At 40.3% G+C, this 15,129-nt stretch overlaps 1 protein-coding gene across 2 annotated transcripts; it reads right to left on the bottom strand.

Moving 5' to 3' along the window:
- Positions 1-2,053: 2,053 nt before the first annotated feature.
- Positions 2,054-15,013, bottom strand: cahz (carbonic anhydrase). 2 transcript variants are annotated; one of them, XM_020585488.1, is made up of 8 exons: positions 14,849-15,013; positions 14,174-14,756; positions 12,325-12,522; positions 10,934-11,052; positions 10,315-10,407; positions 10,077-10,139; positions 9,749-9,904; positions 2,054-4,455 (listed from the first exon to the last, which is right to left on the bottom strand). In XM_020585488.1, the coding sequence occupies exons 2-8, from the start codon at positions 14,205-14,207 to the stop codon at positions 4,336-4,338; spliced, it is 783 nt and encodes a 260-aa protein (XP_020441144.1). In that variant the 5' UTR covers positions 14,208-14,756; positions 14,849-15,013; the 3' UTR covers positions 2,054-4,335. The 2 variants fall into 2 exon arrangements, with proteins under 2 accessions (XP_020441144.1, XP_020441143.1); XM_020585487.1 differs by having other exon boundaries at positions 14,174-15,013.
- Between the last annotated feature and the right edge of the window lie 116 nt (positions 15,014-15,129).

The raw sequence follows: 15,129 nt of genomic DNA, 5'->3' as shown, positions 1-15,129 counted from the left end.
TGGGCATAGCTAGCTGGCCTATTCTCCATGGGGTGGAGCCGCGCTTCTAAGTCTGTGAGCCTCGCCTCCAATGCTGCTAGCATCTGACATTTATTACAAGTACCATTATCGCTAAAGGAGGCAGAGGAATAACTGAACATGCGACACTCCGAGCAAGAGAAAGGAGGAGAGGAAGAGGGGGAAGCCATTGCTCTCGATTAAGCTACTAGCTTAGCTAGCTTCTAAACTAGCCGACCTAAAGTAGCAAGTTAAATTTGGTAGTTAGCAAGAACTTCTGCAAAACAAGTGCTTTAAGTGGTGCAAGCGTATGTTGTCACTCAAAAATTCAGATGAACCTAGAAAATAGTGAGTTTAATTCCTAAACAATCTGGAAGCAAGCACAACGCAGTGCAAATACAGAAAACAGGAAATGAGTACGTTTTACCGCAGGAAACAGCAGTCCGTCAAAGGTTCCGCAGATGAGATATATGATCTCTTCAGCATGTTCTGGGTTTGCCCCGGGGTCTCCTACCAGATCAACATGCTCGGAAGACCTCCAAAGGGAGGCACCCTGGAGGCATCCTGATAAGATGCTTGAACCACCCCAGATGGCTCATGTCAATGTGAAGACACAGTGGTTCTACTCTGAGTCCCTTCCTGATGTCTGAACTCCACACTGTATCTCTAAGACACTTAACAGTCTAGTACAACATTCGTGTTATACACTCAATTCTACCTTCACTCGTGAAACAACACCCTGAGATAGTTAAATTCGTTCCCAACCCAGAGGGAGCAGTCCACCATTTTCCGGCAGAGTACCATGGCCTCACATTTAGAGGTGCTATGGCTATCTGTACTAAATTTCATGGCAATCCAGTGAGAAATGTCAACTTCGTGGAGGAGCTATAGAAAAGGTCAGGGAAAACCATACCTTTCTGTCTAAACATTTTAATAAGTTATGAAGAAAAAAGACAATTTTGAGGCATCTGTAAATTTGCTTAAAATCTGAGATTTTATTGATAAAATTCTATTTCCTTTATAACATGACATTCACACAAACAATTTTTCCATTGGTTTACAAGTGACATGCTTTAAAGAGTTATAGCTGTTTCTGTATAGCCACACTGAAAGCTTATTTTTAATAACATTGATATAAAAGCTAAAAAGTATGGTCTCTCATCACTGTCAATGATTCCAGCTCAGTTAAGTGGAGTCATGATTATAAACATTTTTCATAGTGTATAACAATTTCATGAATATGTTTATGACATATGTTGATACTGTAGCTTGTTTTCATGTAGAATTATGAATTGATTTGATGGTCCAATAGTTATATTTATTCAGGCCAAGCTGGAGCGTCAAATCAGTGTGTGGGCTATAATCCTTTGCACGTCTGATCTAGTGAAGGTTTTGGGGAGCCACCTACAGTTTTTTCAAGGGATTAATCAAGAATTGACCCTTAAAATTCTTTCTAACAAAGTTCTGTCTTACTTGAGTCTGAAAGACAATGTTTAATGCACTGTGCTGATGGGTAGTTCAGTTGTCATAGTTCTTATTAAAATTGAGACACTTGTTCTGTAGAGCCACTGAAAGAATGTGTCATGATTCGGTTCCACTGCTTCCTGTCCGGCTTTTATTTTGATGTTACTTCCTGTTTTTGTTTCACCTTAGTTTCGGTCTTTTTGTGTTCTTCATCACTCACATTGGTTTCACCTGTTTCGTTATTGTTTGCACCTCTATTTAGGCAGCGTCCTCCCACCAGGACGCTGCCAGATTGTTCTAGACCCCAGCTCTGACTTTCCAGCATTTTCTTCGGTTTTGGTATTTTGTGTTTCTGACCCGGACTGTTACCTTGGTATATTCATTTCTGCTTTGCCCTCTTGTCTCAGACTGCCACAGTGTATGATATTGGACTTCCCTCTGGACTACATATTTTTGGATCACCTCTGTTGGATGTGTTTGCTGGCTCTGACCTCGGACTGTTAAGGACATGTGAGTTTTGTGTTTTCATTGTGTCTTGTATGGTTTTCTTTTGTTCAACGTTAGTTCTCTTAATAAAGAGACGGTTTTGTTTTACACTTCCTTGTCTGGCCATTTAATTGAGTTCACCTAACACTTTTCGGCCGCATTACGCGCCGTTTCTGACAGTATGAATTGGTTAAAGTCATGTTCACAGTAACACAATGTGTCTGAGGTTTTTGCATAAAAAGATCCATGTGGATGGAAAATTAGCACAAAGAAGAAACACTGGATCTTTTATTTACATGCATTAGTATGGACATGGCCTCGGGCAGTTGTATTAGCCAATATTATATAGGACTCTCCTTCACAGTGTACTATAGCACTACATAGTATTATCATCATGAGATGATCCTAAGTCTAAAAATCTACTTGGATAAAAGCACCAGTTGATGGGTGAAGGCCCCAGTGCCAAGGGCCATAAGTTTGAGCTCAACATTGGTAGGGACAACATCCCCACCCCCTGAAAACATACTCCTTAATCCCTGATTCTACCCACGAATTAGAGCCTCACTTGAAGCACTGAAGATGCACCTGTTCCCTCATCAGCCTGCTCTGCTTCTCTTGCCTGATGCTGAATTCAAACAAAATATTTCATCTTCATGGGGTTTCTAGCCTGTGCATGAGGGTGAGTAGGGTTGCAGAGTGATGGAAAATTTCTGGAAACATTCTGAAAACGTTCCATGGGAATTTATGGGAGTTAATTGGAAATTTGAGGTTATTTATACAAACTGTATTGTATGCAAACAACGACATAAACATTTTGTTTGGTCATAAGCATACATGCATGTAAACTCATGCCAATTTAAAAAATGACATTTTTGATGGAGTAGAACTTTAATGTATTCTGTCACTGACCAACAAAAAGAATGAATGTTGAATAAAATTAACATATTCCCTGGCTTCTGCATTTTTCCTTGCACTCCTTTCAACCTTTCAGGTCTCTTTTTCCTGGACCTCATCAACATCCTCCATGTCTGCTTCCTAGCTAGCTACTGTATAAAAGCACATTTTGATTTAGTGTTTTGTCAGTTAAACTTTAATACCTTTTGATCAAATATATTCACCCTAATAATATCATCAAACCTAATTGACTGGACGTAGTCCCTGGGCTCAAATGGTGTTGCTTCAGTAGTCCTGCTGTAGTGTGCAGGATTCTAGAAATTATTTTTACATGTGACTACGGACTGCACAGTGCATGCAGGGGGGCGTGAACTAAGTAGCCCTGCAGTAAGTAGTGTGCTGTGTGCATGTGACTGAGAAATGCACAGGGTAGAAAGCAACTGATTTTGCATTAAAGCTAATTGATTTAATCAGAATATGCTGCAAGAAGTTTTTTCAACTCTAAGGTCCCTGTGACAGGCTAATCAGCAAGTTTGCAAATTTCCAGTTTATTGACATATAATCTTGTTAATTCCCATGGAAAGTTTCCAACTTTGAAAATTCATGGAATTTTGCAACCCTAATGATTTTGAAAGAACTTAGAAAAAATCAACTGGACTAGATTTGAAATCTAGTCCAGTTGATTTTTTTTCTTTCAGCTTTTATGACCTGGATGACTGAGAATCTGCACAGACAACCCTAATGATGAGTGATGTTGGTGATACTGCAATGTATGAGTGGAGTTATTGAATATTTTTCTAATAAAAATTACCCCAAATTCTGAAAAAAATGTATTTGTCCTAAGGGTTCTAGTATAACCATCAAATGGCCATTGATGTGTGAAGTAATTTTGGTAACACTACACTGGGTAAAAGTAAATTTATTGAATATTTTTGTAGTAGGCCTCTCTTTTCAGTGCTGCACTTTGTAGACGGTCCCTGCGCTCTCGTCTCACAGCCACTGCACTCTGAGACCAGTGTTACTGGTCTGGAGCATGGGTTTGGTAGGAACCTTTCTGCCCTGCCATGCAAAACTACGCCCTTGCCCACTGCACAAATGTATAGTCAGCACTGAAAAATGTCACGCCCAAAAACGTCAGTTTCTGTCATTGCAGCTGTCTGCAACACAATGCACAACACACTCACAAAAAAAAGCTTCTGGAAGTTGATAAAGTCATTTTCCAAACCAGGCAAAGCATATTCTTTATATTTTTAAAATATTGAGGAATTATTATTATTATGACTCTTATAATAAATATCCTTGTATGTAATTTAGACCTACATCTACTATACATAGCATCAGCTAGGTGTGCTTTCTAATTGTAACATACAGCACACATGCATGATCCCATAATATATAGCTGCCTAAGCACTGTAGCCTGTAACGCTAACTCTTGGCTTTCATCAATAGACCTTTAAAAATCTAAAAAAGGAAGTTATCAAGATGAAGTAGGGTTTATTTGAATGAGGCGCGGACCTCACGGCCCTTCAGAGGCTGAGGAGGACGGAAGTTGTCCACCATGTGGTATGGAACTTCTTCTTCTTCAGTGAAAAGGAGCTTGCGGAATATGGCCATCTAATGAAGAAGAAGAGACAAGGAGAAAGATGACAGAGAACAAGATAATTAGAGTATGAGTTCCATGTAGAGTCACATTAGCAGTTGGTGAAATGTAATGCAAATGCATTTGCTATGCTGTATAATATAATTGAAATATCATGTGCTGCCAATACGTTCTCATCCCAGGGCATCAAATACTGACAGGTACTTTTGGTGTCTAAGGTTTATAAACACAATATAGACATTTAACTGTATTTACATAAAAGGTTGTGCTGACAAGAATCTGTGATTATGTACTGTACTGTGCACAGCCTACTGTTTGGCCATTCCAGTTTGAATGCAAATGAGACAGAGTGTGTGTTGCATAGAAAGAAGCAGTGTTGGAAAGTTACTAAATACATGAACTTAAATACTGTATGTAGTAAGTACAGTATTGAGGTGTTTGTAGTTTATTTTAATATTTCAATTTTATGCTACTTCAATCTGACTTCACAAAATTTTCGAGGTAAATATTGTAGTTTTTACTCCACTGCACTTTTTAAACCACTGCTGTAGTTAAGATTTTACAATTAAAACACATAGGATATGCTTTTAAAATACCAAACAAATTATTGTATTTGTATGGACCTTGTCACAGGCAACATTAAATAATGAAGACAATAATGCATCAATAAGCATCAGTAATAATGCTTAAGTACACAGAGCTGATAGCAACTTGTCAAGAGGCCGACTGGAGAGCCAGGGTTTATCCCTTGGAAGTTGGATGATGGGCCTTTGTCAGCAAAACAGTAGTCCAGCCGCTTCATGGTGCTGGTGTGACAGGTTCAAACCTATGTAAGATGGTAAAGGAACTAGAAGTGGAGGCAGAGAAAGCTAGCTACTGGCTGTGGCTCTGGAGGAAAGATATTGGTTGGGGTCTAACACCCCCCTAGAGGTTGCAGCAAAGGGGTGGCAAGGAGATGTCCCCAATTTGCCACTGCCCCTCCACCTGGAGATGTAGGCTGATGAAACATTGGTGAAAGGCAGTTCCCAGCTAATGACCCTGCAGCTGACCTAATGGTAATGGTGGAGGTGCAGCACGCTAGAAAGCAAAAGCAGGAGATAACATCATGCCAATGAACTAAATGATCCAATAATACATTAATGTGAAATGTATAAGTTTGCACTATGAATCATTTCACTTCTGGTACTTGAAGTATAGTTTGATGATAATACTTTTGTACTTTTACCTAAGTAAACTTTACAATGCAAGACCTTTTCTTGTAACTGAGGATTTTCTACACTGTGGTATTGTTACTTTTATTCAGGTAAGACGTCTGAGTGCTTCATCATCCATTGTTGGGAACAAGAAATATTCCCATGACCTCTTGTTTTCTCAGTTAAAAACAGGCGTACAGTGATGTTTAAAGAACTACTGCACAACCCCTGGGACTGATGGGAATCTGTGACTACCTGATCAGCTACTTTTAGAAAGGTAGAATGTAATCAGGTGCTTCACTTGCCCCAGTATATCCTTAATCAAGTGATGCACAGGGCAGCCACATCACACCCTCCTGCTTTGGTGCTTATCTCTCATGTGCACATTGTGATGCAAAACTGCCCAACTACTGAAACAGCCTACAGGAACCACGAGAACATGTTCACTGGAATGGTACAGTCAGAAGTTTACATACACTTAGGTTGAAGTCATTAAAACAGATTTTTAACCACTCTACAGATGTCAAGTTAACAAACTCTCATTTTGGCAAGTTGGTAAGAACATGTACTTTATGCAGGACACAAGTAACTTTCCAACAGTTGTTTACAAGTCCATTATTTCACTTATAATTCACAATTCCAGTAGGGCAGCACAGCAGTGTGGTGGTTAACGCTGTCGCCTCAGAGTGACCGGATGCCTTTCTGTGTGGAGTCTGCATGTTCTCCCTGTGCCTGTGTGTGCCTCTTCGGGTACTCCGGCTTCCTCCCACAGTCCAAAGACATGCAGTTTAGGTTGATTAGTGACTCTAAATTGCCCCTAGAAGTGAGTGCAAGTGTGTGTGCTTGTTTGTTTACATGTCAGCCCTGTTATAGACTGGCAACCTGTCCAGGGTGGACCCTGCCTCTCACCCAGTGTCAGCTGGAAGTGGCTCCAGCCCCCCTGCAACCCTATTCAGGAATAAGCAGTATAGATAATGGATGGATGGACAATTCCAGTGGGTCAGAAGTCCACTCAGCTGACTGGGCCTTTAAATAACTTGGAAAAATTCCAGAACATGATGTCATGGCTTTAGAAGCTTATGATTGGCTAATTGACATCATTTGAGTCAGTAGGAGGTGCAACTGTGGATGGATTTTCCAAATGGACAGTGACCCCAAGCAGACTTGCAAAGTTGTGGCAAAATGGTTAAGGACAACCAAGTCAAGGTACTGGAGAGGCCGTCACAAAGCCCTGAGCTCAGTCCAATAGAACATTTGTGGGCAGAACTGAAAAAGTGTGTGCAAGCAAGGAGGCCTCCAAACCTGACCCAGTTCCACCAGTTCTGTCAGGAGGAATGGGCTGAAACTCCAGCAGCTTGTTGTAACAAGCTTGTGGAAGGCATCCCAAAACATTCGCCTCAAGTTAAACAATTTTAAAGCAATGCTACTAAATGCTAACAAAGCATATGCAAACTTTTGACCCACTGGGAATATGATGAAAGAAATAAAAGCTGAGATAAATCTTTCTCGCTACTATTATTCTGACATTTCACATTCTTAAAATAAAGCAGTGACCCTAACTGGCCTAAGACAGGAAATGTTTATAAGGTTAAATGTCAGGAGATGTGAAAAACTGAGTTTAGATGTATTTGGTGTATGGAAACTTCTGACTGTAAGTGTAAAAGACACAGCCATGTGTGTGGCTCATCATCACACCTTCAAAAGGCTGTTTGAGGGTTATGATGGTTAAGGTTATGGTAAACTAGGAAATGCATTATGCCAGTGAGGGTTCTCCCAGTTATAAAAAGATAAATGTGTGTGAGTGAGTGCAAAGACTAGCAGCAGCAACAACTCTTCTGGGATCATTTAGTGTTTGGCTAGCTGCTGAGTTTGGATATAATTTCCCTTAGCAGCCTACGTCAGCAACGCTTGCAGTTTTCTGTCACAACAAAGTACGTGCTGCACTGTGCTGCTATCAGTGTATTCAGTTCTACAGTTCTCACTGGGGATATTTCTTCACATCTGCACATCTCATAATTGTACATCCAGTTTTTACTTAGGGAGCAAATGCTGAGCATTGAAACTACTTGTTTTAATGCCACATGAAGGTACTGTGGCAGTGTTAATTACGTAAAGAGACAGAGTGCAAACTGCCCACTGGAGATACAGCCAGTCAGTGTAATCTAAGTGAAACACAAGGCACTTGAGAGTCAGACCCACCCTACACTAAAGCATGATATGGCTTCTTACAGTCTTGACCTCGACAATGTTTGGACCAACATTCTGCCTCTTTAAACCATGCACAAACACTAAATGAGATGATTTCCAAATCAAAGTCTAAAATGTGCACAAGGCTATTTAAAAATAATGTCAAAAAGAGACATACAGGGAATTAACCAGCTCTCTTCATTCTGCAGTAACTGACTACTTGTTTGTTCCTCAGACTCCCCAAGGCTTCATGGCTTTTATTTTCATATTTATAGTACGTTGGACACTTTCAGCTTCCACTGGAAAATCCAGTAGCAATCTCAAGAAATTACATACCTAAAGTGCTGTACTGAAGAAGCATCTCCAACTCACAGTGCTGAGGTAACCACTCTGAAAATGTAGCTTTGCAAACTATCAATTACTTCACACTAGATGAAGTTAAACTGCAGCCAGACTACACCAGACAGAAATGTAGTTTGGTCAAGTAAAATTACTTTGGATAAGAAGTTCAAACTACTTTGTGAAAAATGATCAAACTGTACATGTGATACAAAATTAGAACACAATAAAAGAAAACTTACTGAACATGCCAGCAAAAAATGCCACTCAAGTGAGTTTGTTTACCAGAGACAGAAAACCTGTGCTAAACAAAACACTCCCATCTGGGCTTTTCACAATGACACTATATAGGCTGTTTCTTTTAAACAAATTTGGATTTTTGTATTATCTTTAACAACTATATACATTGAAGACAGTGCATTTATGTATAAGTGCACCTTGACCTTTTAGCACTGGTCTAAAAAATATGAGCCTGCTGTGTTACTTTTGCAGCATCTGACTTGTACAAACTAAACAACTAAAACAGTCTTGAACTTACACTTCTTAGACTGTATGAACAATTTGAACACTGGCCTGTCTTTTACTACTCCTTCGCAGAGCAGAATCTCTTGTTTATACAACACATGAGCAGTTTCTCCCAGTTCTTATCCAAAAGGCGGTTAGGGTTAGAGAAGCAATGGTAAAATAAAATAAAAAAATCATTCCTTTCCTTTCCTGGCCCAAAATTATCTGTAGCTGCAGTAGTTAACTACACAAAAAAATGGCAAAAATGTCATTTAACTACTACAGTAGCTACACAGCTATGAATGTAGTTGAACTACCAGCAAGTAACTGCAAAAAGTAGCTAAACTGCTAGTTTAATTACTTGTAGATCAGTAATCCCCAACGCTGCAAACTCACATATTGGCAGGTAGAACCAACACAAAAACAGAGTAGCTATCGTGCACATAAATACATGTACTATATGTGTACAGTGAACCACACATGCTCATATAACCTTCCTAGTGATATTTGCATTATATAGTATCTGCTGTGTAATCCAGCGCCAGCTATGGCTTCACTTCGATTGTTTTTATCATCGACTCTCAAGCTAAACTTCAGTCCTGCATGTATTTGTTCCTTGACCCTGCATTACAGCACAGCAGACCAAACTTTCTTTCCTCCAAGAAGAAATAGCTGTGCCTTAAAGACGTTGTCCAAGGCATATGCAAATCACTGTTCTTGCCTTTGTTTTATTAGGCTTCCCAAAAATTGCTATTGCTACTGTAAAGCTTTAGTACTTGAAACTTTGGTTGTCGTGTTTTTCTTTAGAAACAACAAAGCTAAGGACAAGCTAGAACCCATCTGCAATTCAAGACCAGGGACTGCTCAGATATGGAACTATATGACTCTGTGTAACACATTTCAACTGTACAGTGCATACCTATGTCTGGGTATTATACTCACATATTTTTCACAGTTAAATCTCTACTTTCAAGTTGTACTGCACCTCATTCCGATAGGGAGAAGCACAGGGCTGGGTTGCTAGTTTGCTTGTTTGTTTGTTTTTACTCATTTTTATTTTATGTAAGTGAAGCAAGTTAATTACTTGTGCAGGGCTGACACTGATTGGTTCCTTGAGGACAATCCAGGTGACACTCTCCAGCAGGGGGGGGGTGGTCAGAGAGCCTTCATAAGTCCAATAACGCAGTGAAGGAGGAAGCAGAGTCTTTGCATCAAAGTTTGAAAAGGTGGTCTCCTTTCCCTTTGGCCACCAGGGAAGGAAGCACAGAAGAGAAGGAGTGAGGTAGGCACGAAGGAAGACAGTCCATGTGAAAGATGTTGTTAGTTTCCAAGCTTATAAATTGGTGTTCATAAAACATATGTGCACATTCAGCAAAGCTTTGTTTTATGAACTGTGGGACAGTTGTTTTTACCTTGGCCTTAATAGCATCCAAGGCATCCAGAACCTTCTGAAGTCTGGGGTTGGCAGGACCAATCTGGATCACAACACAGATACACCCACAATATAATTTACAAATTTCATATACAGTTTTCACTATTTGGCTTCTGCTTCACCTTACATATACAGTACATATATACGTACTCCCACCGCAGGCATGAATACTAGTACCCTTGCCAGGACAGTGGCAGACTGTTGGTTTGATGGCTCACCTTGAGAAAGACCCCAACCACAGCAAGTCCATCAGGCTCGCTGGCTGCCTCTCCAAAGTTAGGGTACTTAGTGTTCCAGTGCACCAGGTGAAGCTGACAAGAAAAAGAGGTAAACGTCTGGTATGAAAGGCAGAGGTTACAAACAATGCATCATCTTCTCCAAAACTTAACATCAGCTAGAGTGTGGATATTGTACAAATATTGAGACAGTGATCTAAAGAGAGCCATCCAGCTGTTATAGCAAGCCACAGAGGTGTTCACATAACACGGCCAAAAGTTTGTTTCCTCACAGATGTAATTGTTTTAACAGTGCTGTTTTCAAGCCTGTGTTGGGTTCACCAAAAGCCACTTCACACTGTGAGGAATTAAATTTTGTTTGTTTGTTATGTGTCTCTGATGGTAGCTGTGCTCCAGCATCAGTCATTTCCCAATCCACTGTGATTACTGTCTATGGAAAATATAAAAACTTATTTTTAAACTGATTTATTACTTTTGTATTTTTTACTCAAGGCTCTTGCCAAAGCCAGGGTAGCACCACCATTAACATGTACTACTGTATGTGCTTGTTGTCTTCTGTTGCCTGTTCTGGTAACCCCAGAAGCTCCAGTAGTTTCAATACCTCACAGGGGAACTTGATGCCATTTACAGTGTGTTCTGAGCCTCTGTCATCACTGGCTCCCCAGTGGAAATGAAATTGCTTCAAACGGTATGTTCCAGAAACAGGGCCTCCAGTCAGGGCTGGTTAGAACAAAATAACAGAATCATTAGAGATGCACTCGAGAGAGGACAGATTTAACATCAACATCAAAGTAAATCTAAGCCTATCTGTGATAGGGATGGTTTTAGTAGCCAGTTCCTTTTTGGAAGTTAAATGCCTGGATTTATTCAACCCTGCGGCCAAACAGATCTCTTAATAAATCTTTCATTTACTATACATCTTCTGTTTGTGTTCTTTTCTTTCTCTCTCTGACACTACAAACACTGGCAAAGAAAAAAAAACGAATGACATATACAAACATGATAACTCAATAATACTGTTATTTAACAGCAAACATGGCTTCAGTGTCCAAAGCCAACTGCAGAATTTAATATTTGCTTGATGATGATAATGACAAACAGGGGACAAGGAAGTCCCCTGAATATTCATCTAGCACCCAGCTTGTTATGTTCAGTAACTTGAGAAGGATGAGTACTTGGCCTCAGCCTAGTGTCCATCAGATAGCAGCGCAACAACCTGCTCACCTTCAGGCAATGCTAAGTGCATCATGCAGCAAAACTTTAGGCTTATATTTAATTCACTCAATGATAAAGTACTATTTTCGCTGTGTTGTTTTTACTTGTGCAGCTGCAGCACAGCCCACCAGTGAAGAGGAAGTCAGTGAGGACAGGCTAAAGGAAAGTCACCAAGCAGTGATAAAACATGTGGTCCTACAATCACTCATCTCAGCAGGATGTCCATGGTTTAGGTTTGATAGCAAATTACCAGCAGTTCCATTAGTGCCAGAGCTCATCTGATAATAGGTCCCAGAAAACACAACATTTGAGGTTGTGAAGCTATGATTCTTGCTAAAAAAAAAAAAAAAAAACAAGTGTATATTTTATATTGTTTCTTTCTGTTTACAAATAAAAAAATTAAGTAATATATCATTATTTAATTCATATTGATATGCTTTTCATGATTTGCACTGCTGTATGAATGCTGAACTTTTTCAGTGCAGCAGGGTGAGGTGGTGCAGATGCCCGGGTGACCTCCAGATAATGAATAGTAACTGAGCCCTGACATCATCAGACGCTCTTATCTGCTGCAGTGCAGTGCATACAGCAGGGGTGGAGCAAAAACAGCACAGACAGATAAAGTTAGAAATGTTTTAGAATGGTACCATAGAAGTTGTACAACTTTACAAACAATTCAATTCAAGGATAATTAAGATTACAGATGTGACTGAGTGAATGAATAAATGTCTTCTTTGTGGCTCCCTGTCCTAACACCAGGAGCTGAGCTGTGCTTACTGGAACTGTCTGTGTCATCCGTAAATTCCACCTGGAAGGAGTGTCCATTGTTGAGAATGCCCATGGTATTAGAGGGGTCATACTTGAGTCTCAGAGGCTTCAGAGAGGAGTCATACTGAGCCTCGTTGGGGACAATGTTGATAGGCGACTGTCTGGGCCCGTTAGCTACTGGAAATTCTTCCACCCAATTGGCAGGTCCTGCAAATGGATATTTCCACATTAACAATTTTTTTTACCAAATTTTACTTATCAACAGTGCAATATTCAGATCCTTTAAAGTAGCAATGCAACAGTAAGTAAAAGCTCAGATGTGGTGAAAAAAATTACAGTAATGGTAAATGGTCTTCTACTTGCAGCACACTCAAAGTGCTTTCACACTATTTGGCCATTCACACATTCACACACTGGTGTCAATACCGGGAGCAACTGGGGGTTCAATGTCTTGCCCAAGGACACTTCAACATGTTGACTGGACCAGCTGGTAATCAAACCGCTAATCCTCTAGTTAGGAAACGACCCACTCTACCTCCTGAGCCACAGCCGCCCTTCAGTAGTCATGTAAAGTACTGTTACCTCCTAACTGTATTTGATTGAAGTAAATAAGAAATCTTATTTCTGTCTACTTTGTTATGAGCCATTTTTAGATCGTTCACTTTATGTCTCTGTCAAATAATTACTATTGATGGATATTGGATTTTAAAGGTTCCACAGATAAAGTCCTGCTTCTGTCAAAATCCATTGCTAGGCAACGCCCCCAGATTGATTTATGGCCCTGGGATGAGTCACCCTTCGGAGTCTTAGCCCCACCTACATTTGACACCTAACTTCCACCTAGATCAAAAGCCCAAACACTAATTTCATACTTTAAATTATTTCACATATCCGCGTTACTTTTCTACTAAGGAACATTTTATTATAGGCTTTATAACAGTATTATTGGACTTTATTGGGGGGGATATGACAGACCTGTAAACCATAAAGCCTCACAGATAAGGCACAACACTTCACTTCACTTATGAGGACAGGCCTAATGGTCCCAGACATATAGTAGCTTGATAGAGATTATTGTTTCTCCTTCTCTCTTAAGACATGGGCTTTAGTTTATCACCAATAGTTAGATGAAAGGAATAATTCTTTTTTTTTTTTTACATAGGCAGAACTCTTGCTTCACATGCAGCATTGTTTCAGTGTCTGCAGCAGCCCCACTGTGTCACACCTGTGTACTGACTTTTGGGCTCATATGTTACTGCAGTCAGTGTATGTATGTATGTATGTGTGTGTAACTCTCTATTCTTTAATTATTAGTCTGACACATTAAATAATTCAATTAATGTAACAGAATGAACTCTCTTTTCTGTAATTATTATTAAATATTTCCCCTAGAAGCAGGACTTTATATCTCTCTTTCCACATTTAAAAATGTAAGCACTTTACTTAGCAGTAAAATGAACAAAAGTTCATGTTAAATAATAGAAGCCCTATGTGTATTCAGTATTTTAACGTTGCAGTGGTTACAATATTAAAATACTAAAAGTCATAGTTTAAACACTAGCTAACCTTTCACCTCTTAAATTTTGTTTTCCAGACTAGCTGAGCTACAGACAATAAATTTTGAAAGTCTATGGGTCAAAAAAAGTTTCAAATTCATATGTTCATTTAACCAGTAACCCTACTCTAAAATGCCAGTTGTGGTAATGTAATATATTTTTTTAACTGATTAACTTGTTAAAGCTTATTGGTGTCTACATTACACAGTTTATTCTAATGCAAACCTGAATTGTGTGGCAGCATGTTCTCAACTTGTTACACAGAAACCTGAACATCCAGTAGGATGCTGGAAGGTGCTCACCGTTAGTGCGTCCGTATCCCCATCCATGAGACATGACTGGTCCTTGTGTATGCTGTCCTGATACTAGAACAGTGTTTAATCCAGATTCGTTTACAGGAGGACAAAATGGCACAAGAGGCGGCCGGTGATGACTTGGTGACAGACACCCGCTCAGATGCCGCTGCTGGCCTTTATATACAGTCTCCCAGTCCTCACACTGGTGGGTTTGGCTTCCCGGTACTTCAGCGGGCCGGTCAGTCAGGAGGACAGTGCAGACGCCTGGAGCTCTTCTCCTCTGCCTCCCTGTCGTAAACCCCTCCTTTTTTCAGGCAGACTATTAGAGATGCCATGTTGCTTTTTATCACTGAGTCTCTGTTGTCCCAGCTGGGGTCAGATAGTCCCTGACGCGCGCGCATCATCCACAGGCATCCACCACATCTATCCTACACCCGGCGCTGCTCTCAGCCGCGTCACAGGATCAGTGTTTGGAGAGGAGGGTCGTATGGGCCAGCGGATTTTATTGCAGTATTCGACATTTTCATTTCAACTTGCCAACCTTCGTTAATCCTGGCTATCCCGTTCCTGCTGTGTGACTGCTCACGTCCTGGGGGGGGACCGATAGTAACACAATAGATATCCGAAAGGAACAATAATGTTACATCTACATCCACAGTGCTTCATGTTGAATTTACCTACTGTTTCAAATGGCGGCGGCTGCATTTTCCGAGTGTGCCCCAGCAGTTTTAGTGCGTAATTCTCTGGATTGTAGATAAATATGATCCACAATCCTGTTTCATCCAGGAAGCGCTAACCCCAGAGACAGACCGTTACTGAATATTAGAAGGCAGTGAAACACATCCAGCGGCCAGTTCACCTCCTGAACCAGAGAGACTTTGGCTGGTGGAGGAAACTGTTTTACTCATCAGCACCTACAGTTTGTGAATCCATACATGCAGCAGGTCGATAAGTTACTTCAT

This window comes from Monopterus albus, unplaced genomic scaffold (genome assembly GCF_001952655.1).
Source record: "Monopterus albus unplaced genomic scaffold, M_albus_1.0 scaffold367.1, whole genome shotgun sequence".
Lineage (NCBI taxonomy): Eukaryota > Metazoa > Chordata > Actinopteri > Synbranchiformes > Synbranchidae > Monopterus > Monopterus albus.
The sequence above is the reverse complement of the archived record's forward strand: the minus strand, read 5'-3'. Positions and strand labels throughout refer to the sequence as shown.